The sequence below is a fragment of the Erpetoichthys calabaricus genome, chromosome 9 (genome assembly GCF_900747795.2).
Source record: "Erpetoichthys calabaricus chromosome 9, fErpCal1.3, whole genome shotgun sequence".
Taxonomy (NCBI): Eukaryota; Metazoa; Chordata; class Cladistia; order Polypteriformes; family Polypteridae; genus Erpetoichthys; species Erpetoichthys calabaricus.
In genome coordinates this window covers 7,977,788-8,003,957 of record NC_041402.2, presented here as the reverse complement: position 1 = coordinate 8,003,957, position 26,170 = coordinate 7,977,788, and the positions used below count along the sequence as shown (strand labels likewise).

The 26,170-nt window shown below is 43.8% G+C and overlaps 1 protein-coding gene across 1 annotated transcript in view; it reads left to right on the top strand.

Annotated features, from left to right (window-relative positions):
* Positions 1 to 16,704: 16,704 nt before the first annotated feature.
* The window catches only part of ciz1a (cdkn1a interacting zinc finger protein 1a), a 104,649-nt gene continuing 95,183 nt past the window's right edge, over positions 16,705 to 26,170 (top strand). The window contains exons 1-2 of the mRNA XM_051931696.1: positions 16,705 to 17,016; positions 17,264 to 17,515. Coding sequence (XP_051787656.1) covers positions 17,355 to 17,515 — 161 coding nt within the window. The 5' untranslated portion in view covers positions 16,705 to 17,016; positions 17,264 to 17,354. The remainder of the gene's footprint in view (positions 17,017 to 17,263; positions 17,516 to 26,170) is intronic.

The window sequence follows — 26,170 nt, the reverse complement described above, 5'->3', positions numbered from 1 at the left end:
CCATGTAGAAGTGGGGAAAGAAGGTGAAGAAGAGGAAGAAGAAGGCAATCAATGCCTCGGTTTTGTGTAAGTGGTCCCCCAAAAGGCGGGGCCACCTGCCAATCACTGCCAGGACCTGCACTCTGGCCTATAAATCCGGATGGTCCTGGTGGTTCATTTCAAATACCCTGAGGAGTTTCAGTGAGTTTCTGTTGTGCTTTTTGATATTTTTGGATTTTTGACCTCCTGCCCGGTGTTTTAACCTCATTTTGGATTTATGATTCTTTGGGACTTAGGTTGCCTTATTATTTAGATAAATACGTTATACCTTTTGTGCTCTCCTGAGCTTCACTGCTTGACAGAGCCTTTTTGTGGAAATAAAACCTTTTTATTTTTTTGCAGTTCTGTGTTTGCCCTTGTTACTCTCTGGGTTTGATGGTTTTCCCGTCAAGTGGGCATTTTTGGAAGTGCTTTTTGGGTGCGTACTTTAGGGTTCCAACGTCACAACAGTTACCGCTGGTGATAGTGAGTCCCTGTGCGGAGTACCAAGAGGGACAGGCATTGAACATCACACTTATAAGCACTTATGTGAAGGGGGTCTTATGTGGAACATTACGGGGTGTTAATCTGCGTGTGTGTGCTAATCTTAAAGGGTGGAAGTTGACCACCAAGTAACGTATCTGCGTAAATGAAAACTGAGCACAAAGCAGCACCAAATGTAAAACACATCACAGGGAAATGCTGAGTGTCCGGAGGGAGCTTTTAAATGCTTTCACGTCAAATCGCAATAAGAACGAAATCAGCTGAATGTGCACAGGAAGTCAATGGACACCAAGAACTGATGGACAGACAACAGCGTCAGCATCAGGACTGCTGGATTAAGGAGTCAGTAGGAGGAGAACGACGAGCAACGAAGGTCTGTCAGCGCGCAGCAGAGGCCACAGTGGTAGCACTGCTGCCTTGCATTAAGGAGACCAAGGTTCACATCTCCAGGTCCTCCTTGCGTGGACTTTGTATGTTCTCCCTGTGTCCAATGTTCAAATTGCACCTAGCAGGTGACCAGGAGAATCCCAATTTTATCATCTGCTGAGTTTGTGCTCGAGTTTTCATATTTGATTTTCTGTGCTTATGCTTAAAGGCTAAAGCTGTTATTTTATTATTCACAATGGTAAATGCATTTTATTGACTTAATTGCAAATACATATTGTGGCACGTGGCTGGGGTTGGTACCCAGCCGGGACACCCAGGAGGAAAGGAGGAGGGCTCATGCCTCCTACGGACCACGAGGGGGCGACCGCCCTGGTTCCTTTGGGGGCCACGGGTACAGAGCTGGGAAGCTCAACCCTGTAGGGGCCCGTGGTCACCACCAGGGGGCTCCCCAGTGCCTGGAGAACCCTGGGGGGAAGAAGACTGGGGACACCCAGGGGGGCTTCCGGGAGCACAGCCGGCACTTCCGACATACAGGGAAGTGTCCGCGGAGGAGTGTCGGGAAGCACCTGGAGCCCATCCGGGCGTATATAAAAGGGGCTGCCTCCCTGCACACAAGGACTGGAGTCGGGTGAGGAATGGACGAAGTCTGAGTGGAGAAGAGTGGAGGCGGCCTGAAGGAAGCAGGCACTGAGAAGAGAGGCCTGGACTTTGGGGGATTGGTGCTGGAGGCACTGGGTTTGTGCATAATTGAACTGTAAGTAGTGTAAATAAACGTGTGGTGGGTGAAAATATGATGTCTGTCTGTCTGTGTCCGGGCTGCTTATCACAATATATATATATATATATATATATATATATATATATATATATATATATTGTGAGACTTTCCCGGACACCACCAGTCAGAGACCACATCTTTATAAAAGCACACGTTTATTTAATCTCTAATAAACACAAATCCACACAGTACACAATGCACAAAGCAGTAATCACCCCAAAATCAAGTCTTTCTCAGTCCTTGGCCGCCTTTCCTCTCCTCCTGGGAGCTTCGTCCTTCTCCCACTCCCGACTCTGGCTCACTGACTGTAAGGAGGCGGCCCCTTTTATTCCTGTGCTCCAGGTGGCTGATGATGTCCATCCGGCAACACTTCCTGGTGTGGCGGAAGTGCTGCCCTTTGAACCGGAAGCACTCCGGGCATCTCTGGCTGATCCCTCCGCCATCTTGCCAAGTGTGGCGGAAGTAATCACATTCGGGTCTCCTGAGGCTTAAAGCGCCCCGTGGTGGTGGCCACGGTTCCCAATGGGTCAAATCCTCTTTGTCCCTTTCCCGTGGTCCTCTTTTTATCCAGGGCGACTGCCCCCTTGTGCCCTGGAAGCTGTTAATGTCTCTTTCCGATCCCTCCAGGCATCCCGGCCAGGTAATGACCGTAGTCATCTGTGATAATATATACAGTCAACCCTTGATAAACGACCGGCCTCACATGCGAACAACTTGATTTACGACCAAAATTTTTGTTTTGATTTACGACCAACATCTTGCGTTATGACCTGAATGCGGTCACGTGTATCCGCTTGCGCGATTGTAAACAAACAGCCGAGAGCGTTTGTAAGTGTCAGTTGGAGCCCAGATACATGTGTTTGTGGACGTAATTTCGGTCAGTGCAGTGATTTATATAATTTTTTTCCATAATTGCTAAGGAAGGAAGAGAAGGTAACGAAGGTAAAGAAAGCGATCACAATCGAAATGAAAAGGAAATATGTGCGGAAATATGAAAGTGGTGTTTGTGTCACCGAACTCGCTAATATGTACAGCATGTTGAAATCTACCATCTCGACAATTTTACAAAGAAAAGATTTGTATAAGGAGGCTCCTTCCAAACAATAACCACCTTACATTTCATTCTCCTCCACCTCCCTTCCTACAGCCCAAAGATGTCAAATTAAATGGTGAGTACAGTATGAAATTGTTGTTTCTGGTAGGCTAGGCACTTTTTGTAACTTTTTGGTTAGTACATTAGAAAAATTATTGGTGTTTTGGCAAATTATGCACATTATACAACCCTTTTTTAATATGAAAAGGTTAAGTAAGTGTTACTGTGGGAGGTTCGGAACACATTATGGGTATTTCCATTATTTCTTATGGGAAAAATAGTCTTGACTTACAACCAACTTGAGTTACAATCAGCCCTCGCAAACGAATTGAGTTCGTAAGTCAAGGGTCCACTGTATATATATATATATATATATATATATATATATATATATATATATATACATATATACAGTGTATATATATATATATAGTTAAAAGAATGGCCATAAGGCATTGAGAAGGTTTGGGGCAGTCACCCGTATAATTTTTCCCAGCTGCAAAATTGATTTAAGAGAGCAGACATGTTCACACAACTCCAAAACAGAACTGATTTAGTATAAACAAGATGGCGGCTTTACAGGGCAGTAAGGGAAGTGATGTCATCAGGACCGTAACCGGAAGTGACATCATTGGCTGCCCCAGAACTGGGCGGGATTTCCCTAGAATGGTCTTTAAGAGATCGAGAGAGAGAATTGGTGCACTTCGCCACCCCCTGGTCCGGCGTGGAATTACCCTTATATAAAAACCTAAAGGGAAGGTCATATATAAGGCATAATCATCGTTGTATTGTAATGCTTAAGCTAAGTTTCCTGTCGATATACCCAACCAGACTGTAAAAAAATGAGACCATTGTTTAACAAACCCTGGGAACAAGGAAAAGAAGCAAAATTTCAGGGTTGCATTTAAAAAGTCACAGGACTATCAATCACCCTAGTCTAGTGGACTGGGTGAATTGTGATTATTTAAGGTATCAATGTTTGTCATGTCCCATTAGCAACTGGGTGTAACCAATCATGTTAAAAGTTTCTATTATGTAATGAATTCCTTGGAATTGTGATCTAATCAATGCAGTGTATAAATAGAGCACAGGAGACGCTCTTTTCCTTTGTAACATGTTGCTAATAAGATATGCAGTGTTGCCTCTTGCAAGATTTAGATAAAGAAAGATGACTGATGCTTTCTTCTGCCTGTGTTTTATTGCCTAAACCAGGACATTCCAATGGGGGGGGGGGGTTCCCGTAAATTTATTCCATACCGGGGAGTGTGGGAACTTGAGGGTGGAGCGTGGGGGTTAGTTACAGAGTCTAAAGAGACACAGGTGAGGTGGTCTGGTCACCCATCTGTTTGTTATCACTGTCCTGTCCAGAGTTTGTTTGTGGAACATTAGAACAATCCAGACAAGAACAGGCCATTCAGCCCAACAAAGCTCGCCAGTCCTGTCCACTTATTTCTTCTAAAGAAAACATCAAGTCGAGTTTTGAAAGTCCATAAAGTCTTAATGTCCACCACACTACTTGGGAGCTTATTCCAAGTGTCTATCGTTCTTTGTGTAAAGAAAAACATTCTAATGTTTGTGCGAAATTTACCCTTCACAAGTTTCCAACTGTGTCCCCGTGCTCTTGATGAGCTCATTTTAAAATAACAGTCTCGATCCACTGGACTAATTTCCTTCATAATTTTAAACACTTCAATCAGGTCACCTCTTAATCTTCTTTTGCTTAAAATGTAAAGGCTCAGCTCTTTTAATCTTTCCTCAGAACTCATCCCCTGTAGCCTTTAATCAGCCTAGTTGCTCTTCTCTGGACCTTCTCTTGTGCTGCTATGTCCTTTTTGTAGTCTGGTGACCAAAACTGCACCCAATATTCCAGATGAGGCCTCACCAGTGTGTTATAAAGACTTGAGCAGAACGTCCTGTGACTTGTACTCCACGCATCAAGGCGCTATATAACCTGACATTCTGTTAGCCTTCTTAATGGCTTCTGAACTCTGTCTGGAAGTCGATAGCTTAGAGTCCAGTACAACTCCTAAATCCTTCTCATAAGGTGGACTCTCGATTTTCAGACTGCCCGTTGTGTATTCAAATCTAACATTTTTACTTCCTATGTGTATTTCTTTACATTTACTGACATTAAATTTCATCTGCCACAAATCTGCCCAAGCCTGTATGCTATCCAATTCCTTTTGTGATGATATAACAGATTCCAAATTATCTGCTAATCCACCTACCTTGGTATCATCTGCAAACTTAACCACCTTGTTACTTACTGTATATTGCTATCTAAATCATTTATAGATATTAAAAATAGCAGCGGCCCTAGCACTGACTCCTGATGGACACCACTCTTAACATCGGCCAGTTCTGATGAGGTTCCTCACACCATCACCCTCTGCTTCCTGTGTCTGGGCCAATTCTGCACCCATCTAAAACATCACCCTGAACTCCCACTTTGTTTATTTTGAAGTTGAGTTTTCATCCTCTGCTTGCTGAGACTGCCCCCAGCAAAGTGCAGATTCAGAAGATGGGAGGCTGGTTATTGAGCGTAGATTGATTATATCCATTTCAAATGAAATCTGCACCTCAATAAAGTGTGCAGAAAGTGAAGGGGTCTGAAGACTTTCTGAGTCCTCTGTACATCACGGACAGCACAGTGCTTAGTGCTTCTGCTTCTCATTTCCAAGTAACTGGGTTTGAATCCGGGCCCAGATGCTGTCATTGCAGAGTTGGCACATTTTTACCACCAATGGGCTTTTTCTGACATCCCTTAGACGTTGTCACACGTGTGTGTGCATGGGAGGCACTTTAAGGGATGAGGTGATGGTAATTCTCCACCAATCCAGGGGGTGGCGCTGTGTGCTAACTCTCTCTCTCTCTCTTTCTCTCTCTCACTTTCTCTGCAGACCGGAAGATTGACAGCTGTCCTTCAACGACATCATCACTTCTGGTGTCCACCCACTTGGAGCTGCCTCAGGGCCGTTCTTAGGCATGGGTGAGCAGGGCAGTCGCCTGGGGCCCCGAGACAAAAGGGGCCCCATCATTCGAGGTTTTTTTTTTTTTTAAGATCGACGCAAGCTATGTATTTGTACTACAAAGTTTAGTGCTAAGCTTACTGCCCTTTCCCGGGGCAGGGATGCTGCTACAGGGAACTGGGGCTTGGGGCGTTCGCTATGGCCAGGGGGAGCCCTGTTACGACACGCCCCCACAAAAGTCAATAAATAGAGTGCTCTCGTCGGAGGAGATCATTCCGTTCCAGACCACGGTGGCATCGTGAGCGTGGGCGCAGACTTCTTCCCGTGTTTTTCTGTCGCATATAACACTTTCTTCCATTTTCGCCTTGGCATTGGCCTTATCGTACTCCGCTCATAACTGCGTCTTATTCACGTTAGCAGTTTCGCACGTACCATATTAAAATGAAAAGCAGTTATCCATCCGGTGCTGCTAAACGAAAGAAAAAGGCAGACGATGTAGCCTTTATTGAGACACAAAAAGAAGCTTTGCTGAAATTTGTCGTGGCCGAAAAGGTGCATTCTCCTACTGATTCCTTTCAAAACCGACCAGCAGTAAGCAACGAGCAACATTCATGTCACATTCCACAAGAAAATGAGCAGCCAGATGATGATGATGTTCAGCCAGCAGTTGCTGAAAGTGAAAATGACGAGACAATCATAGAAAATGATGATGCAGTCAATGAAAATGATGTTCACTGTGTTGACTGGAACGATCGTTTCCTGAGCTTTATTCTGGAATGTTCTTTAGCCCAAATTTTAATTTGGTAGAAAAAAATGGAAAACGGTATAAAAACCACACTTTTTAATTATGACAAAAAAAAAAATAAAATGCTCTAAAATTTATAAAAATATACACCACTGCACTGCACATTTTGCACATGCTGGGCTTAGCTACATACCTCCACGCGGTGCCAATGTGGAAACAGGTCAAATCTGGCTGAACTGTAGCTAATACTACACGCATTAGGGCCCCCACAGTCTAATTATGCCCAGGGACCCCAACGTCCTAAGAACGTGGCAGCCATATGACTGGAAGACCTGCCATACATGGACAGTCTAAGAAGACTCGATTTTTGCTTTGTTTTTGATCGGAGCCATTTTAATTACACAGGGGTTTGTCCAGTGGCGGACCGTCAGGGCCTGCAAGGCCTTCTCTGCTGGCCTAAAAAAATATCTGAATCACAAACTGATGTTAATTATATTTTGTCCATGAATACTTATTAAATAATTCCAAATAGTCTGTCCGCTTCCTTTCATAGCTTTTCCGATAGTTGTGCTGCTTCCAGACATGTATTTTCGTATTAAAGCATTTAACCAATCACATTTCAGCCATCATTTGTTGCCAGGCAGGGTCAAAGTCAATGAAGTCTGCCCGGAGGCCTTCACTATCCGTTCTGCAGGCCCTCTAACACAAAATAAATGTCGATTAAACTGTTGCTTCAACCAATCAGGTTTTGAGTTGGTGTTACTAGGGCCCTCTAGCAGGCGTACAGCAACGTCACCGTATTCAGACCCGTTGATTGGATAGGATGGTGTAAGTATGCCATGGATGATTTTGCAGGAAAATCTCCCACTGATCTCCTTGACTTCCTTCATCAGAAAAATGGGGCAGCTGTACACACTGGTATGTTTGGCGGTGACCATTCCCGTGTCCACTGCTTCTGTCGAGAGGACATTTTCAGCCCTAAAGCGAATTAAAACTTATACCAGAAATACGACAGGGCAGGTTCGACTTTCAGCATTAGCTTCGATGGCGATAGAAAGGGACTTTGTGATGGAACTGAAGTGCTTCGATGGCGATAGAAAGGGATTTTGTGATGGAACTGAAGCGCACAGATAATCTGCTAGTAATTGAACTGTTTTTGAGGAAAGAGAGGAGGATGGATTTTGTTTACAAATGATCCGAATTTTTGGTGAGTAAAATGTTGCGATTTTCCTAAATAATATTGCAAGTTTATGAGTTATTATTGATGTTTATGTATGTCGCGGCTGTAGCTGCAGGATCTTGTTCACCCCTGGTTTGTCTATTCAATAAAGGCATTTATTGTGGCTACAGGAGTTATCTATCTGCGATGCAACGGCTCTTTTTACTGTATTTCTGCATATTAAGATGGTTTTTATAACCATAAATTATTTTTTGAGGGGCGGGTTGATTCAGACGGAGCACTACTGAAGGCCTAGGGGTGAAATGCACGGTCCGCCACTGGGTTTGCCCAATGGGTGCTCCAACACTCTCACTGTCCCCTTTTGTCGTATTACAACGTGTAAGTCAGGGTGGTCCATTGTGAGGGTGAGGTGTGCCCTGCAATGGACTGGCACTCTGTTGTTGGCTGGTTCGGGTCTTCTGCCCAATACTGCCATCTCTTCTTTAAGGATACAAAAAAGACATCTGGTTCTGAAGACGAGTGGGTGACTTTCGTCAGAAAATGCCGAAAGTGAAATGTAAAAACATTCACAACCCCGTTAGTCTGAGCTCCACAGCTGGAAAGCAAAAAAAGAGAAATTTCATTTCAATGAGAAGTGCACATCTTTGGTCTGTCTTAATCCTCCGAAAGGCCATAGGCGCATTTCTACTTTTATTAAATGCCTTTGTAGGTCCTCTTATCTTCTGATTTCATTTTTCTTTGTTTTCTTTACAGATCAAGTGACGAGGCACGTGTGTAGACCCTTTGAGTGGTTAAGACTGCCTGTGTCCGTTACCAATAAACTCACGGGAAGTGGATGTTCTTGTTGTTATTCTTCAGTACAAAATATTTTCTAAATCCTTTGCATATTGTTCCCAGTCTCTTTATTTTTAATTTTGTTTGTAAGTCAAAAATGTTAAAACAAGAGCAAGCACGTTCTGGGTCTTCAGAACTGCATGGCCAGGCTGTAAAATGGTCTAAAAAGCTCTTATTTTGTGGCTGTTCTCTCTGCTATTACAAACTCATAGATGACAACGGACGTAATTCTCATGAATTGCTTTGAAAAGCTGCTGTGGTCGAGCGAGGAGTGACACAAGTCCAAAGAATGAATGTTGGGGCGCCCCTTTGAATAACAACTTGAAACAGCGCATGATGGAGCGGGCTCGAAAAAAGGAAATTAAACAGAAGTAAGGCTGCAGTGCCTCTTCTAACAAAGTCAGTGCCCAGCTGAGGGATCAGTCTGAGGCAGACCTCCATTCTCTGGGGAGTTCAACAGCCAAATAAGACGAGCCGTTCCTTTGTGTCTCGAATTTATAATCCTCTGACCGGAGGGGGTGGAGTCAGTTTGTGTTAAGTCAAGTCTACAGACACTTAAAAAGTCGCATTTTTTGAATAGATACTCCTGTTCCTAATTTGGGATCCTGAGATGGTTCATCATGTGATGGGCACAGCGGTGCATTGTATCAGTGCAGGCTCCCAAACTCTCGCTCTCACTCACTCTTTACAGCTGTGGGTGCCAAGGAGGAAGGACAGGCATCCTGTCCCGTCATAGAGGATGAATTCTTGCCCAGACAGGAGGCCATAATGGATGGACTGGGTGAATGGGCATACCAGGCGTAGTTCATTTCTCTCCACACAACAGGTGGCAGGGTTCTTCAGGGCTGAACCTATTGAAGCAGGCTGGCGCTGGCACCCTCAGCCCTCAAGAAGGCACTCGGAGTCTCAGGACAGGCAGCAGAATCAAGATTTATTGTACGGCACACATACAGGCTCACTTAAGAGGGGAAGATGGGAAGAGCGAGCAGCCAGGGGCAACTCTTACATTTATTACAGTTCTTATCACACAAGTCATTATTCATCCTCATCTGACTCCTAACATTCCCCTGCTCTAGTTCTGCCCCTAATTAATTCCACCATTATTTCTCAGCTAAGGGGGTGTCAAACCCCTCTCTGTCCATCATGTCCGTCTGACAAGGCCTACCCGTACTCCTTACTTGCTCAGTGCTTGCTACTATTACTGCCAAGAGTTCATATTCCCTCTCTACGCGAGGGACCCATCCTTTTCCAGCTCTCCTGCACGTCTAACCTTTGGATTATGAACTATTGGTGGTTTATAGCTCATACAGAATAATAAAAAAACAGACAGTGAAATAGTGGATGCCCTAAACTTACATTTTTCTGAGGTGTTCACAAGTGAGCAAGTGGATAACTTCAGAGCAGTAACAGGGACTACTAAGGAGGTACTGAGGGATTTGGAAATTGTAGAGGGAGAAGTGCTGCTCAGATTAAATAAGATGAAATCAAACAAATCACCAGGAACAGATGATATTTACCCTCGAGTTCTTAAGGAGGTTAGCGAGTACAGCTATAAACTCTTGACACATATTTTTAGGAAGTCACTGCGCACTGGAGAGATTCCAAAGGACTGGAAAATGGCAAATATCATCTCATTATATAAAAAGGGTGACAGGGCAGATCCAAGCAACTACAGGCCAGTAAGCTTAACGTGTATCACAGGAAAATTAATGGAAGGAATTATTAGGAACAGTCAGCGTGGGGTCAGAAGAGGGAGGTCGTGGTTTACTAAGATGCTGGAATTCTATGAGGAGGCAACAAAAGGATACGAACAAAGTGGAGCAGATGATATTATTTATCTGGACTTTGTGAAAGCATTTGATAAGGTGCCACATGAGAGGTTGGGTATCAAATTAAAAGAAGTGGCATTTCAGGGTGATGTTTTTAGATGGGTGCAGAATTGGCTCAGACACAGGAAGCAGAGGTTGATGATGTGAGGAACCTCATCAGAACTGGCCGATGTTAAGAGTGGTGACCAGCAGGGGGCAGTGCTAGGGCTGCTGCTATTTTTAATATCTAATACAGTGCATCCGGAAAGTATTCACAGCGCTTCATCACTTTTTCCACATTTTGTTATGTTACAGCCTTATTCCAAAATGGATTAAATTCATTTTTTTCCTCAGAATTCTACACACAACACCCCATAATGACAACGTGAAAAAAGTTTGAGATTTTTACAAATTTATTAAAAATAAAAAAATTGAGAAAGCACATGTACATAAGTATTCACAGCCTTTGCCATGAAGCCCAACATTGAGCTCAGGTGCATCCTGTTTCCCCTGATCATCCTTGAGATGTTTCTGCAGCTTCATTGGAGTCCACCTGTGGTAAATTCAGTTGACTGGACATGATTTGGAAAGGCACACATCTGTCTATAGAAGGTCCCACAGTTGACAGTTCAGTGTCAGAGCACAAGCCAAGCATGAAGTCATAGGAATTGTCTGTAGACCTCCGAAACAGGATTGTCTTGAGGCACAAATCTGGGAAAGGTTACAGAAAAATTTCTGCTGCTTTAAAGGTCCCAATGAGCACAGTGGCCTCCATCATCCATAAGTGGAAGAAGTTCGAAACCACCAGGACTCTTCCTAGAGCTGGCCGGCCATCTAAACTGAGCGATCGGGGGAGAAGGGCCTTAGTCAGGGAGGTGACCAAGAACCCGATGGTCACTCTGTCAGAGCTCCAGAGGTCCTCTGTGGAGAGAGGAGAACCTTCCAGAAGGACAACCATCTCTGCAGCAATCCACCAATCAGGCCTGTATGGTAGAGTGGCCAGACGGAAGCCACTCCTTAGTAAAAGGCACATGACAGCCCACCTGGAGTTTGCCAAAAGGCACCTGAAGGACTCTCAGACCATGAGAAAGAAAATTCTCTGGTCTGATGAGACAAAGATTGAACTCTTTCGTGTGAATGCCAGGCGTCATGTTTGGAGGAAACCAGGCACCGCTCATCACCAGGCCAATACCATCCCTACAGTGAAGCATGGTGGTGGCAGCATCATGCTGTGGGGATGTTTTTCAGCGGCAGGTACTGGGAGACTAGTCAGGATAAAGGGAAAGATGACTGCAGCAATGTACAGAGACATCCTGGATGAAAACCTGCTCCAGAGCGCTCTTGACCTCAGACTGTGGCGACGGTTCATCTTTCAGCAGGACAACGACCCTAAGCACACAGCCAAGATATCAAAGGAGTGGCTTCAGGACAACTCTGTGAATGTCCTTGAGTGGCCCAGCCAGAGCCCAGACTTGAATCCCATTGAACATCTCTGGAGAGATCTTAAAATGGCTGTGCACCGACGCTTCCCATCCAACCTGATGGAGCTTGAGAGGTGCTGTAAAGAGGAATGGGCGACATTGGCCAAGGATAGATGTGCCAAGCTTGTGGCATCATATTCAAAAAGACTTGAGGCTGGAATTGCTGCCAAAGGGGCATCGACAAAGTATTGAGCAAAGGCTGTGAATACTTATGTACATGGGATTTCTCAGTTTTTTTATTTTTAATAAATTTGCAAAAACCTCAAGTAAACCTTTTCACGTTGTCATTATGGGGTGTTGTGTGTAGAATTCTGAGGGAAAAATGAATTTAATCCATTTTGGAATAAGGCTGTAACATAACAAAATGTGGAAAAAGTGATGCGCTGTGAATACTTTCCGGATGCACTGTAAATGATTGAGATAGGAATATAAGTAACAAGCTGGTTAAGTTTGCAGATGATACCAAGATAGGTGGATTAGCAGATAATTTGCCTGTGCCTGGGTTCAAGTTCACAATACATATTTGAGAACGTTTTTGCTTTACATAAACAAAATTTTGTGTACAAGTATTACATTACACATATTACTAAAATCTCCTGCAACTTTTGACCCACTTCGCTTACTGAAGGTGGTAATTTAACTGAATTGCTTGCCACAATAACATTATCATGGCAAATTTTTTGTTCATGCAGCTGTAGAGTCCGATTTATTCAACTTTACTTTCATAATTGTTCAATAATTTGATGTGTTGTTGATGGTTCTTTAATGTACATAATACAAAAATATAATCATTGTCTTGCGGTTTACAGTGTTGTGCATAAACTAGTTCAAAAGAGCGCGTTCATTGAACAAGCTCATTTTTCTAAGAACGGTGAACATAACGTAACGTATTTGCAAGTGAAGAACTTGAACGTGAGCGAGTTCAGTTTTATGTGACACTCTGGAGCTGGTTTAGGTCCGGATTAAATGTTTTGCCTTACCTTGTAATGTTGGGGTGGAGCCGAATCCGAATACGGTATTCAGATAAGCACAAATAGTGGATTTTTTTATGAATATTTATTCTGTACGAATTTTTTGCCATTTGTTTGTATTCGGAAAAAAAAAGTCAAATCAAATCGGCGCTGTCTATGTCTGTCTGCTTGTGCTTAAGCTGCAGTCCCACCGACACGACCACGCTGTGAAGCTCCGCTTTCGCTTTTAGGAAAATGTTGGACTTCGCGAGGCCACTTTATATTTTTTCCCATTGGACATGCAAGATGTGACGCGAAGTTCACAGTCACCATTTGTGTCACACGGCTGGAAATAGAGCGGTAATTTATATGTATACTTGCATCTATTTAATTTCTTTTTTGACCAGGCATCTTGCGCCCTGGGGCGGCACGGTGGCACAGTGGGTAGCGCTGCTGCCTCGCTGTTTGGAGACCCGGGTTCACTTCCCGGGTCCTCCCTGCGTGGAGTTTGCATGTTCTCCCTGTGTCTGCATCTGTTTTCTCCAGGTTACCTTCCACAGTCCAAAGACATGCAAGTTAGGTGCATTGGCGATTCTAAATGGTCCCTAGTGTGTGCTTGGTGTGTGTGTGTGCACCGTGCGGTGGGCTGGCGCCCTGCCCAGGGTTTGTTTGCTGCCTCGCACCCTGTGTTGGCTGGGATTGGCTCCAGCAGACTCCCGTTACCCTGTAGTTAGGATATAGCGGATTGGATAATGGATGGATATTAGCATATATGGTTATACGTTTTTGTTGCTGGGTATAACTCAATAAAGTGCATTTAAATAAAAAAGTCTTCATAAGCATTGCATTTTATTCAAAAACACCTAATATAAGGCATGCAAAATTGAAAAAAGTAAACTCATGGGTCGCTCCTTCCTCTCCTTTTCTAATGCTGAGAAACTTGTCCATGCTTTTATCACATCCCGCATCGATTATTGTAATTCCCTACTGGCAGGTGCCCCTTCTAATCTTATATCACAGCTCCAGCTTATTCAAAACTCAGCTGCAAGAGTCCTTACTCGAGCCAGCAGCAGCGAGCACATCACACCCATCCTGCTCCGCCTTCACTGGCTCCCTGTGTCCTACAGAATCGAATATAAAATCCTACTAATAACCTACAAAGCTTTAAATAACCTCGCGCCAAACTACATCAGTGACCTTCTCCATCACTATGTGCCTGCCCGCCCACTAAGGTCCTCTGATTCTGGTAATCTTGTTGTGCCCGTCACTAATCTACACTCCATGGGTGACAGGGCCTTCAGCTGTATAGCGCCCAGACTCTGGAATGACCTACCAAAATTAATCAGGTCAGCTGACTCCATGAATTCTTTTAAAAAACAACTCAAAACTCATCTGTTCAGGAAGGCTTTTAGCTCTACTTGACTTTATTACCTTTCTCTCAGTTTACTTCTCTGTCAAGATGCTCATGTAACCTGTATGTGTGTGCGAGACCATCAATTATGTTGTCTGTTTTTTTTTTTTCAGAATTTACTGTCTTAATCTTCTTTGTTTATTTATCTGGTTTGTACAATGCTATATACTGTATATTCTGCCGTTCTTTATTTATTCTGTAAGTGCCTTGAGCATGGGAAAGGCGCTATATAAATAAAATGTATTATTATTATTATTATTATTTATTCTCACTCCTTAAAAAATACCAAATGAACTGAACATGAACGAGTTCAAAACTGAAATGGTGACCTATGAATGTGAATGTATTCATTTGAATCTGTGTGAACCGAACTCTTGTGAGGTGTGAACTTGCACAACCCATATCTGAGTATACGAGAAAGTCTAGGGCAGACCACTCCCAATTTGTGACGAATTCATAACATATTTATTGGGATAAAAAAAAAATATAGAAATGTACAGAAATTGGAATATTTTACAGTTAGGTCCATAAATATTTGGACAGAGACAATTTTTTTCTAATTTTGGTTCTGTTCATTACCACAATGAATTTTAAATGAAACAACTCCGATGCAGTTGAAGTGCAGACTTTCAGCTTTAATTCAGTGGGGTGAACAAAACGATTGCATAAAAATGTGACGCAACTAAAGCATTTTGTGAACACAATCCCTTCATTTCAGGGGCTCCAAAGTAATTGGACAATTGACTCAAAGGCTATTTCATGGGCAGGTGTGCGCAAGTCTGTCGTTATGTCATTATCAATTAAGCAGATAAAAGGCCTGGAGTTGATTTGAGGTGTGGTGCTTGCATGTGGAAGATTTTGCTGTGAACAGACAACATGCGGTCAAAGGAGCTCTCCATGCAGGTGAAAGAAGCCATCCTTAAGCTGTGAAAACAGAAAAAACCCATCCGAGAAATTGCTCCAATATTACGAGTGGAAAAATCTACAGTTTGGTCCATCCTGAGAAAGAAAGCAAGCACTGGTGAACTCGGCAACGCAAAAAGACCTGGATGTCCACGGAAGACAACAGTGGTGGATGATCGCAGAATCATTTCCTTGGTGAAGAGAAACCCCTTCACAACAGCCAACTGAGTGAACAACACTCTCCAGGGGGTAGGCGAGCGTATCGATATCCAAGTCTACCATAAAGAGAAGACTGCTTGAAAGTAAATACAGAGGGTGCACTGCAAGGTGCAAGCCACTCATAAGCCTCAAGAATAGAAAGGCTAGATTGGATTTTGCTAAAGAACATCTAAAAAAGCCAGCACAGTTCTAGAAAAACATTCTTTGGACAGATGAAACCAAGATCAACCTCTATCAGAATGATGGCAAGAAAAAAGTATGGAGAAGGCGTGAAACAGCTCATTATCCAAAGCACACCACATCACCTGTAAAACACGGTGGAGGGAGGCAGTGTGATGGCTTGGGCGTGCATGGCTGCCAGTGGCACTGGGACACTAGTGTTTATTGATGATGTGACACAGGACAGAAGCAGCCGAATGAATTCTGAGGTGTTCAGAGACATACTGTCTGCTCAAATCCAGCTAAATGCAGTCAAATTGATTCATGATACAGATGGACAATGACCCAAAACATACAGCCAAAGCAACCCAGGAGTTTATTAAAGCAAAGAAGTGGAAAATTCTTGAATGGCCAAGTCAGTCACCTGATCTTAACCCAACTGAGCAGGCATTTCACTTGTTGAAGACTAAACTTCAGACAGAAAGGCCCACAAACAAACAGCAACTGAAAGCCGCTGCAGTAAAGGCCTGGCAGAGCATTAAAAAGGAGGAAACCCAACATCTGGTGATGTCCAGGAGTTCAAGACTTCAGGCTGTCATTGCCAGCAAAGGGTTTTCAACCAAGTATTAGAAATGAACATTTGATTTCCAGTTATTTAATTTGTCCAATAACTTTTGAGCCCCTGAAATGAAGGGATCGTGTTCAAAAAATGCTTTAGTTGCCTCACATTTTTATGCAATCGTTTTGTTCACCCCACTGAATTAAAGCTGAAAGTCTGCACTTCAACTGCATCGGAGTTGTTTCATTTAAAATTCATTGTGGTAATGTACAGAACCAAAATGAGAAAAAAGTTGTCTCTGTCCAAATATTTATGGACCTCACTGTAGAACTACAATTTCTGGGGTTGGCAAACTAGAGATGCAAAAGTCGTGGAACCAAATTGAAGAGGGGAGGTTGCATAATGTTTCCCCCTACCCATTCTAGTGTTGGGCTGCGTGGGGGAAGTTTCACTGCCGTCCATTTAGTACACCAGTACCCAATTTTCTATCCTCGTTACAATCCTTACTTTTACATTAATAATAACAATATTGTCTGTTTCTGTCAGGGCTGTTGTATTAATGTGAATTACAGTGCGGTGTACCCATCAGGCAACCTGAAGCAGCAGTCCTGTTGCTGCTCCTTCTGATAATAATGAGGACGTTGATTTGGAGGTTGCCGTCGCCCTTTGTGTTCAGTTCTCCTCCAATCCTCCTGGGGGCGATGCTCACGAATTCTAAGACTTTTTTTTATTATTCTCATAATCGTTTCAGACAGCCAGAGGAACAAAAATATCAATAAGCAAGAGCCGCTATTGTCAATCACCTCAAAAAATAAGTGGATATTATCCGCACGGCACGGGTCGAGACGCTCAGGATGTGAACGCGCGGCCGAACCTGAACAGCGCATCTCGGTTATTTATTTCTTTTCTAATGTGTTTTGAAACAATAGGGTTGCTTTGATTCGGATTTCCTCGGCATTGTCTGCTTTTGTCAGCCAGGATCGCGCATTCCTCGCCTTGTGACCGCTCTGTCATGACGGTAAGCCCCCCAGATTACCACACCAATGGGTCGGTTGTCGTTTCTCGTGTGCTGACGCGCTTCCATTTTGCTCGGTAATGCCGGCGGGCGCGCGTGCGTGTATGTGTGTGTGTACGCGCGCGCGTGTCGTTTGTGTGTTTTTGTTGCTGTCACGCTGGTCACGCATGTGTGAGTCTGCAGTCACCGCAGCTCTACGATCTCCTAGTGCTGCTTTTTTTGTATCCTAATCCCTAATTGTGTTTTTAAGGTGCGAGTTGTGAACGTGAAAAGCGACTAACGGAGACCCGACTCTAAAGAAGTGAACCTGTTACTGGAAGAAGACAAACAAAAAAGGGAAGATGTTCAATCAACAGCAACTCCAGCAGCACCTCCGGCAAATTCAGCAGCTATTCCAACAGCAACAACAACAGTCGCAGCCGTCGGCACCTCCACCGCCTCCACAACCGCCGGCGCCGCAGCAGCACCACCGTCCTCTGCAGCATCACCACCAAGGCGGACGGTAAGTACGCGCAGGACAGAGCGAGGCTTTTAGGCCTTCCAGGTTTTGGCACGGAGAGTTGTAATTGGTTGTGCTTCCTTCGATGTAGATTTTCATCAGCATGTAAAGTATTAGTATAAGAGAGGTACAGACCGTGCAAAAATTCGCACGCTTTAAGAGTCTCACGCGTTAAATTAAAAATGAGAGGCACACGTGCATCGCTAAGAATCCGAGTCGACAAGTTGCACGATTGTTCTTTTTGCTTTGCATTTCCATTCGCCCATTTTCCGAACTCATTCATTGTATGAGCTCAGAGCCTGCAACATCATCTTACAGGAGCCCACCCTGGATGGGGTGCAATCCAGACCCTTGCAGTCTCAGTCCTTCCGAGTAGGCTTTGTTAAACAATACAACAGAACTTCTTTTTGTATTGCGCTCTTCTTTGCAGCTCCGTGAACACATTGTCAAATGTAATGCAAGTGCAGATTATACTAATTGCAAAGTGCAGAATTTAATACATGTAAAGGTTCAGATTTATAAGACACACACAGAACAATAGTGAAAACTGATTAACATAAATGGAAACTAGCGTGGTGCTTAATGGAATTTTATTTTGGCATTGGGTCATTTGAATATTGTACTACTGGGTTCCTTTATCCCATCAGCATTGTGCCTGGGCAGTGTGGCATGGTGGTTAAGGCTTTGGACTTCACACCCTGAGGTTTTGGGTTCAAATCCCACACCACTGTGTGACCCTAACCAGGTCACTTCACCCGCTGGTGCTCCAATTGGAAAAAGAATAGAAATGTAACCAATTGTATGTCAAACGTTGTAAGTCGCTTTGGATAAATAAATACAGTGCATCTGGAAAGTATTCACAGCGCTTCATCACTTTTTCCACATTTTGTTATGTTACAGCCTTATTCCAAAATGGATTAAATTCATTTTTCCCACAGAATTCTACACACAACACCCCATAATGACAACGTGAAAAAAGTTTACTTGAGGTTTTTGCAAATTTATTAAAAATAAAAAAATTGAGAAAGCACATGTACATAAGTATTCACAGCCTTTGCCATGAAGCTCAAAATTGAGCTCAGGTGCATCCTGTTTCCCTGATCATCCTTGAGATGTTTCTGCAGCTTAATTGGAGTCCACCTGTGGTAAATTCAGTTGACTGGACATGATTTGGAAAGGCACACACCTGTCTATAGAAGGTCCCACAGTTGACAGTACATGTCAGAGCACAAACCAAGCATGAAGTCAAAGGAATTGTCTGTAGACCTCCGAGACAGGATTGTCTCGAGGCACAAATCTGGGGAAGGTTACAGAAAAAATTCTGCTGCTTTGAAGGTCCCAATGAGCACAGTGGCCTCCATCATCCGTAAGTGGAAGAAGTTCGAAACCACCAGGACTCATCCTAGAGCTGGCCGGCCGTCTAAACTGAGCGATCGGGGGAGAAGGGCCTTAGTCAGGGAGGTGACCAAGAACCCGATGGTCACTCTGTCAGAGCTCCAGAGGTCCTCTGTGGAGAGAGGAGAACCTTCCAGAAGGACAACCATCTCTGCAGCAATCCACCAATCAGGCCTGTATGGTAGAGTGGCCAGACGGAAGCCACTCCTTAGTAAAAGGCACATGGCAGCCCACCTGGAGTTTGCCAAAAAGCACACAAAGGACTCTCAGACCATGAGAAAGAAAATTCTCTTGTCTGATGAGACAAAGATTGAACTCTTTGGTGTGAATGCCAGGCGTCACGTTTGGGGGAAACCAGGCACCGCTCATCACCAGGCCAATACCATCCCTACAGTGAAGCATGGTGGTGGCAGCATCATGCTGTGGAGATGTTTTTCAGCGGCAGGGACTGGGAGACTAGTCAGGATAAAGGGAAAGATGGCTGCAGCAACGTACAGAGACATCCTGGATGAAAACCTGCTCCAGAGTGCTCTTGACCTCAGACTGGGGCGACGGTTTATCTTTCAGCAGGACAACGACCCTAAGCACACAGCCAAGATATCAAAGGAGTGGCTTCAGGACAACTCTGTGAATGTCCTTGAGTGGCCCAGCCAGAGCCCAGACTTGAATCTGACTGAACATCTCTGGAGAGATCTTAAAATGGCTGTGCACCGACGCTTCCCATCCAACCTGATGGAGCTTGAGAGGTGCTGCAAAGAGGAATGGGCGAAACTGGCCAAGGATAGGTGTGCCAAGCTTGTAGCATCATATTCAACAAGACTTGAGGCTGGAATTGCTGCCAAAGGTGCATCAACAAAGTATTGAGCAAAGGTTGTGAATACTTATGTACATGGGATTTCTCAGTTTTTTTATTTTTAATAAATTTGCAAAAACCTCAAGTAAACTTTTTTCATGTTGTCATTATGGGGTGTTGTGTGTAGAATTCTGAGGAAAAATGAATTTAATCCATTTTGGAATAAGGCTGTAACATAACACAATGTGGAAAAAGTGATGTGCTGTGAATACTTTCCAGATACACTGTAAATGTAAACACAATAAGACCTTGATTATCCATCGGGGTCAGGACCTCTGCAGTCACATTCATGTCTCTGGTGACTCTTCCTGTGAATTCAGTAGATGTATTGGGAGAGCATGGGGGGGTCATGAGGTCGCTGGAAAGGGGTGTGTGATAATCTCTGTGAAAGGACGAAGGCCCAAGTCTTTAAGAGTCCTGGTGCTTCCTGTTTGCGAGACATGGACGCTATCCAGTGACCAGAGGTGAAGACTGGACTCCTGTGTCTTTTCAGAGAATCCTTGCGTACTGCTGGATTGACTTTGTGTTGCTCATGGTGTCCCGAATGAAGCACATGACTTGCATTGTGAGGGAGCGTCAGTTACGGCACTACGGCCATGTGGCAGGATTCCCAGAGGGTGCTCACAGGATCCTTATTGTTGAGGACACGTGTGACTGGACCAGGCCAAGGGGACACCCACATAACACCTGACTGTGGCAGATAGAGAGTAATTTCTGGAGGGTGGGACTGATTCTTTATAATCATGTGAAAAAGAAAGTACCCCCTCTTACAGTTCTATGGTTTTATGTATCGGGACATAAAAAAAAAAAAAAAAACAAACCTCTGGGCCTTACCAGGTTCTAACATTTTTTAAATCTAACCTCAGATGTAAAACAACACATAACAGAGTCCACCGTGTTATTATTTATTTAACAAAAATGAAGCCAAAATGGAGAAGCCATGTGTGAAAAACTAAGTAGACCCCATGATTCAGTAGGTTGTAGAGCCACCTTTGGTAGCAAAAACTTGGAAGTAATCTATTTCTGTGTGATTTTATCAGTCTCTCACATCGGTGTGGACGAAGTTTGGCCCATTCTTCACAACACTACTTCAGTTCACTGAGGTTTGTAGGCTTTCATTTCTGCACAGCTCTCTTAAGGTCCCGCCACAGCATTTCAGTCATTTTAAAGTCTGGACTTGGACTGGGCCATTGCAATACCTTGATTCTCTTTCTGCCATTCAGTGGTAGGTGTGCTTGGGATCATTGTCCTGTTGTATGACCGATTCCTGCCAAGCTTTAGCTGTTGGACAGATCGCCTTACAGTTGACTCATACTTTGGTATACAGGGGAGTTCATGGTTGACCCAATGACTGCAAGGTACTCGGGTCCTGTGGCTGTGAAACAAACCCAAATCATCAGCCCTCCACCATCTTGCTTGACAGTTGGTCTGATGCATTTGTGCTGATATCCTGTGTTTGGTTTTCACCAAACGTGGCACTGTGCATTATGGCCAAACATCTCCACTTTGGTCTCGTCTGTTCAAAGGCCATTGTTCCAGAAGTCTTGTGGTTTGTTTTTGTGATCAACTTTTTATTAAGTAAAGTTAAGATACTTCGAAGAGTGGTGAGGACAGCGGAGAAAATAGATACTTTATTAATCCCAAGGAGAAATTCACATACTCTAGCAGCAGCATACTGATAAAAAACAATATTGAATTAAAGAGTGATAACAAAACAGGTATAGCAGACAATAACTTTGTGTAATGTTAACGTTTACCCCCCCCCCCCCCCCCCCCAAGTGGAATTGAAGAGTTGCATAGTGTGGGGGGGAGGAACGATCTCCTCAGTCTGTCAGTGGAGCAGGATGGTGACAGCAGTCTGTCACTGAAGCTGCTCCTCTGTCTGGAGATGATCCTGTTCAGTGGATGCAGTGGATTCTCCATGATTGACAGGAGCCTGCTCAGCGCCCGTCGCTCTGCCACGGATGTCAAACTGTCCAGCTCCATGCCTACAATAGAGCCTGCCTTCCTCACCAGTTTGTCCAGTCGTGAGGCGTCCCTCTTCTTTATGCTGCCTCCCCAGCACACCACCGCGTAGAAGAGGGCGCTCGCCACAACCGTCTGATAGAACATCTGCAGTATCTTGTAGAACACCTTTGGGATGTGGTGGAATGGGAGATTTGTATCATGGATGAGAAGCCAACAAATTTGTAGCAGCTGCGTGATGCTTTCATGTCATTGTGGTCCAAAATCCCTGAGGAATGTTACCAGCACCTTGTTGAATGTACAGGTGCTGGTCATAAAATTAGAATATCATGACAAAGTTGATTTATTTCAGTAATTCCATTCAAAAAGTGAAACTTGTATATTAGATTCATTCATTACACACAGACTGATGTATTTCAAATGTTTATTTCTTTTAATGTTGATGATTATAACTGACAACTAATGAAAGTCCCAAATTCAGTATCTCGGAAAATTAGAATATTGTGAAAAGGTTCAATATTGAAGACACCTGGTGCCACACTCTAATCAGCTAATTAACTCAAAACACCTGCAAAAGCCTTTAAATGGTCTCTGTCGAGTTCTGTAGGCTACACAATCATGGGGAAGACTGCTGACTTGACAGTTGTCCAAAAGACGATCATTGACACCTTGAACAAGGAGGGCAAGACACAAAAGGTCATTGCTAAAGAGGCTGGCTGTTCACAGAGCTCTGTGTCCAAGCACATTAATAGAGAGGCGAAGGGAAGGACAAGATGTGGTAGAAAAAAGTGGACAAGCAATAGGGATAACCGCACCCTGGAGAGGATTGGGAAACAAAACCCATTCAAAAATGTGGGGGAGATTCACAAAGAGTGGACTGCAGCTGGAGTCAGCGCTTCAGGAACCACCAGGCACAGACGTATGCAAGACATGGGTGTCAGCTGTCGCATTCCTTGTGTCAAGCCACTCTTGAACAAGAGACAGCGTCAGAAGCGTTTCGCCTTTGGACTGCTGCTGAGTGGTCCAAAGTTATGTTCTCTGATGAAAAGTAATTTTGCATTTCCATTGGAAATCAAGGTCCCAGAGTCTGGAGGAAGAGAGGAGAGGCACAGAATCCACGTTGCTTGAGGTCCAGTGTAAAGTTTCCACAGTCAGTGATGGTTTGGGGTGTCATGTCATCTGCTGGTGTTAGTCCATTGTGTTTTCTGAGGTCCAAGGTCAACGCAGCCATCTACCAGGAAGTTTTAGAGCACTTCATGCTTCTTGCTGCTGACGAACTTTATGGAGATGCAGATTTCATTTTCCAACAGGACCTTGCACCTGCACACAGTGCCAAAGCTACCAGTACCTGGTTTAAGGACCATGGTATTCCTGTTCTTGATTGGCCAGCAAACTCGCCTGACCTTAACCCCATAGAAAATCTATGGGGTATTGTGAAGAGGAAGATGCAATACGCCAGACCCAACAATTCAGAAGAGCTGAAGGCCACTATCAGAACAACATGGGCTCTCATAACACCTGTGCAGTGCCACAGACCGATCGACTCCATGCCACGCTGCATTGCTGCAGTAATTCAGGCCAAAGGAGCCCCAACTCAATATTGAGTGCTGTACATGCTCATACCTTTCATGTTCATACCTTTCAGTTGGCCAACATTTCTAAAAATCCTTTTTTTGCATTGGTCTTAATTGATATTGCAATTTTCCGAGATACTGAATTTGGGACTTTCATTAGTTGTCAGTTATAATCATCAACATTAAAAGAAATAAACATTTGAAATACATCAGTCTATGTGTAATGAATGAATCTAATATACAAGTTTCACTTTTTGAATGGAATTACTGAAATAAATCAACTTTGTCATGATATTCTAATTTTATGACCAGCACCTGTATGTTATGAAGAATTAATGTTGTTCTGAAGGCAAAAGGGGCTCCAATCTGGTACTAGCAAGGTGTACTTATTAAAGAGGCCGGTGAGAGTATAGCAGTGCTACATTGCTACTGCTATTACTAGACTTGGATTTCTTTGCTGCTGCTGCTGCTTCATTAGTAGCAGAAGTAATGTGGTCATATTAACCAGATTTAATTAACGCATTTAGGTGTTGCGTTAGACATTTAATCATGCATTAACAGCAATTAATCAGACAAAAGTCATTTCTGTCTACTGTTGAAAAGCGGGAGCACTGGCCTTAGTCTCTAAAAATGGCATAGAAATTTAATCTCGGACATCCATAAACTACTACATTCTGTGATGTAATGTGAAAGAGTATTGTGTCTTTCTGGCAGGAGGGGAGTGAGAGCAGATAACTTTATTACTTACTGCTGGACACTACATGCTGTTGTGCCCTGAAAGAACTAAAAACAAGTGGCGTAACTAAAGGAAATGGTGAGCTGCAACCCCGATGGAAGCGAGTGGTAGTCCACCTAGGGGTGTTCAATGTGACTAGTTTAGATTGTGATCGATCTTAAAGACATCCACAATCAAATTTTCAAGCGAATTGTACAGATTGTGGTCTTTTATATTCTACTAATCTTTCTATATATAAAATCCAACATCTGTTTGTCTGCCTGCTTTTCACAAGAGAACTACTTAACAGATTTAGATCGTTTTTTTTTCTGTAATTTGTTTGAACATTCTGGTTGATTTTGCAACTTCTGTCATTGCGCTAAGTATCATAGTTTGCTTGCAGGAGTGATATATTCACTCTAATCTGTGACAGAGGCTGAGGGGAGGGGAAAGTGTGACATCGGGAGTGGGGAACTGGGCAGGGCCCTCCTCGCTGTCCTTTTTCACTAATATGCGGGCGGAGCTGCGGGGCACAGCTAGTACTCAATACTAATGGATCCGTACCAAGTCCATAAACCAACAGAATGGTTTCCCATTGTGATTGGGCAAATTACATCACGTGTCCCCACCACAGCTTTCTTGTGTGAAGAAGTTGAAAACAGTTCATAGCGTAAGCAGCATCACAGATGAGGAGCTTGTGCCAAAGAAGGACTCGACGTCAGTAGTGTGGCAGTGGTTCGGCTATGCACAGTCAGATACTGCATAGAGCAAAGTTATGTGTAGTTATCTGTTGGACAACAGTTGACACTTTGGGAGGCAATACGACAAATCTATTTAATCATCTTAAATGGAGACACCTGAAGGAACATGCCGAGGCTGTTTCAGTCCGGTCAATACAACTCCATTCATCTGTATCTTTGTGAATTTCCCCTTGGGATTAACTCTTTTAGGGCGGATGTCGACTTTTGTCGACAGGAGGGGTTGAAGGCGAATGTCGACAAAAGTCGACATCCAGGGTTAGGGGGCGACAATCAGCTGTTAATGGCGACAAATCTCACTGTCACGTCACAGGCATTCCCTCTGTGCTTGGAGGAATGCTAGACTCGTTGACTCGGCAACTAAACCTTGCGTGTGCGTGAGTTGCGAAATGTAAACAAAGGCAAGATGGCACCGACATGTGAAAAGGCAGCGAAGCAAGTGCAGAAAAGAAAACACTCGGCAGACAATGTTTTGTGCATTATCTTGGAGTCGGACTCTTGATTTTTCAGAATCGGATTTTATTGGCAGTGATCAGGAGATCGAGCAAGAGAGTAAGAAGCCGGCATCAGCTGATCATACACCAGCTGATGCCGCGCCAGCGGATTTGCTGCCAGTTGAGTGCCTTCGCACAGCCGATGCATCTACGGCAAGGTTCGCATGGGATAAATACACAGACATTGATCCGTTGAGAGCCGATCTGGCTACCGGAGTTTACAAGACGGCATGGCTTGCTGTTGGACACGACAGATCACCAGCTGCTGTACTTCAGGCTGCTCTCTCCTGATGCTGCTTTTCAGCTACTGTCAGACGAGACAAACAGGTAGGCAGAGATTTTTTTTTGAATCACGGGCTGCGTTTGCATCGCATTCTCGTTTTTCAAAGTGGAAACCCACAACGAAAGACGAGATGAAGTGCGCTGTGGCATTACAAATAGAGATGGGACAGAACTGGTGATATAACTTCAGGGAGCATTGGTCCAAACGTGTTTTGTCCCCTGGTGGCTTAGGTACGTGCTGCTGCAAAGTTTTATTCACTTCTGTAATAAACAGAATCAAATCCCATGGGGTGAGCCAGGCTATAATGCCATACATAAAGTTCATAAAGTTTCAGAAGATGAAAAGAGGTGACAATACGGTTTTCATACGGGCAGAAAACTTGGTGGCAGTGGCATGGCACGATGGCAAATGGGTGACTTGTCACTCTACAGTACACACTAACAATATATGTTAGAAAATGCAGCAACAGACAATTGAAAAATAGGCACCAAAGCAACACGTATTGTAAGGAGTGCAATGTGGCAATGACTGAAATTGGCTGCTTTGAGCGAGATCAGACTTTGCTGTGTAAAATGTATGTGATATGTATGTGAAATCATAGAGTATGCAGGCTCATACAAC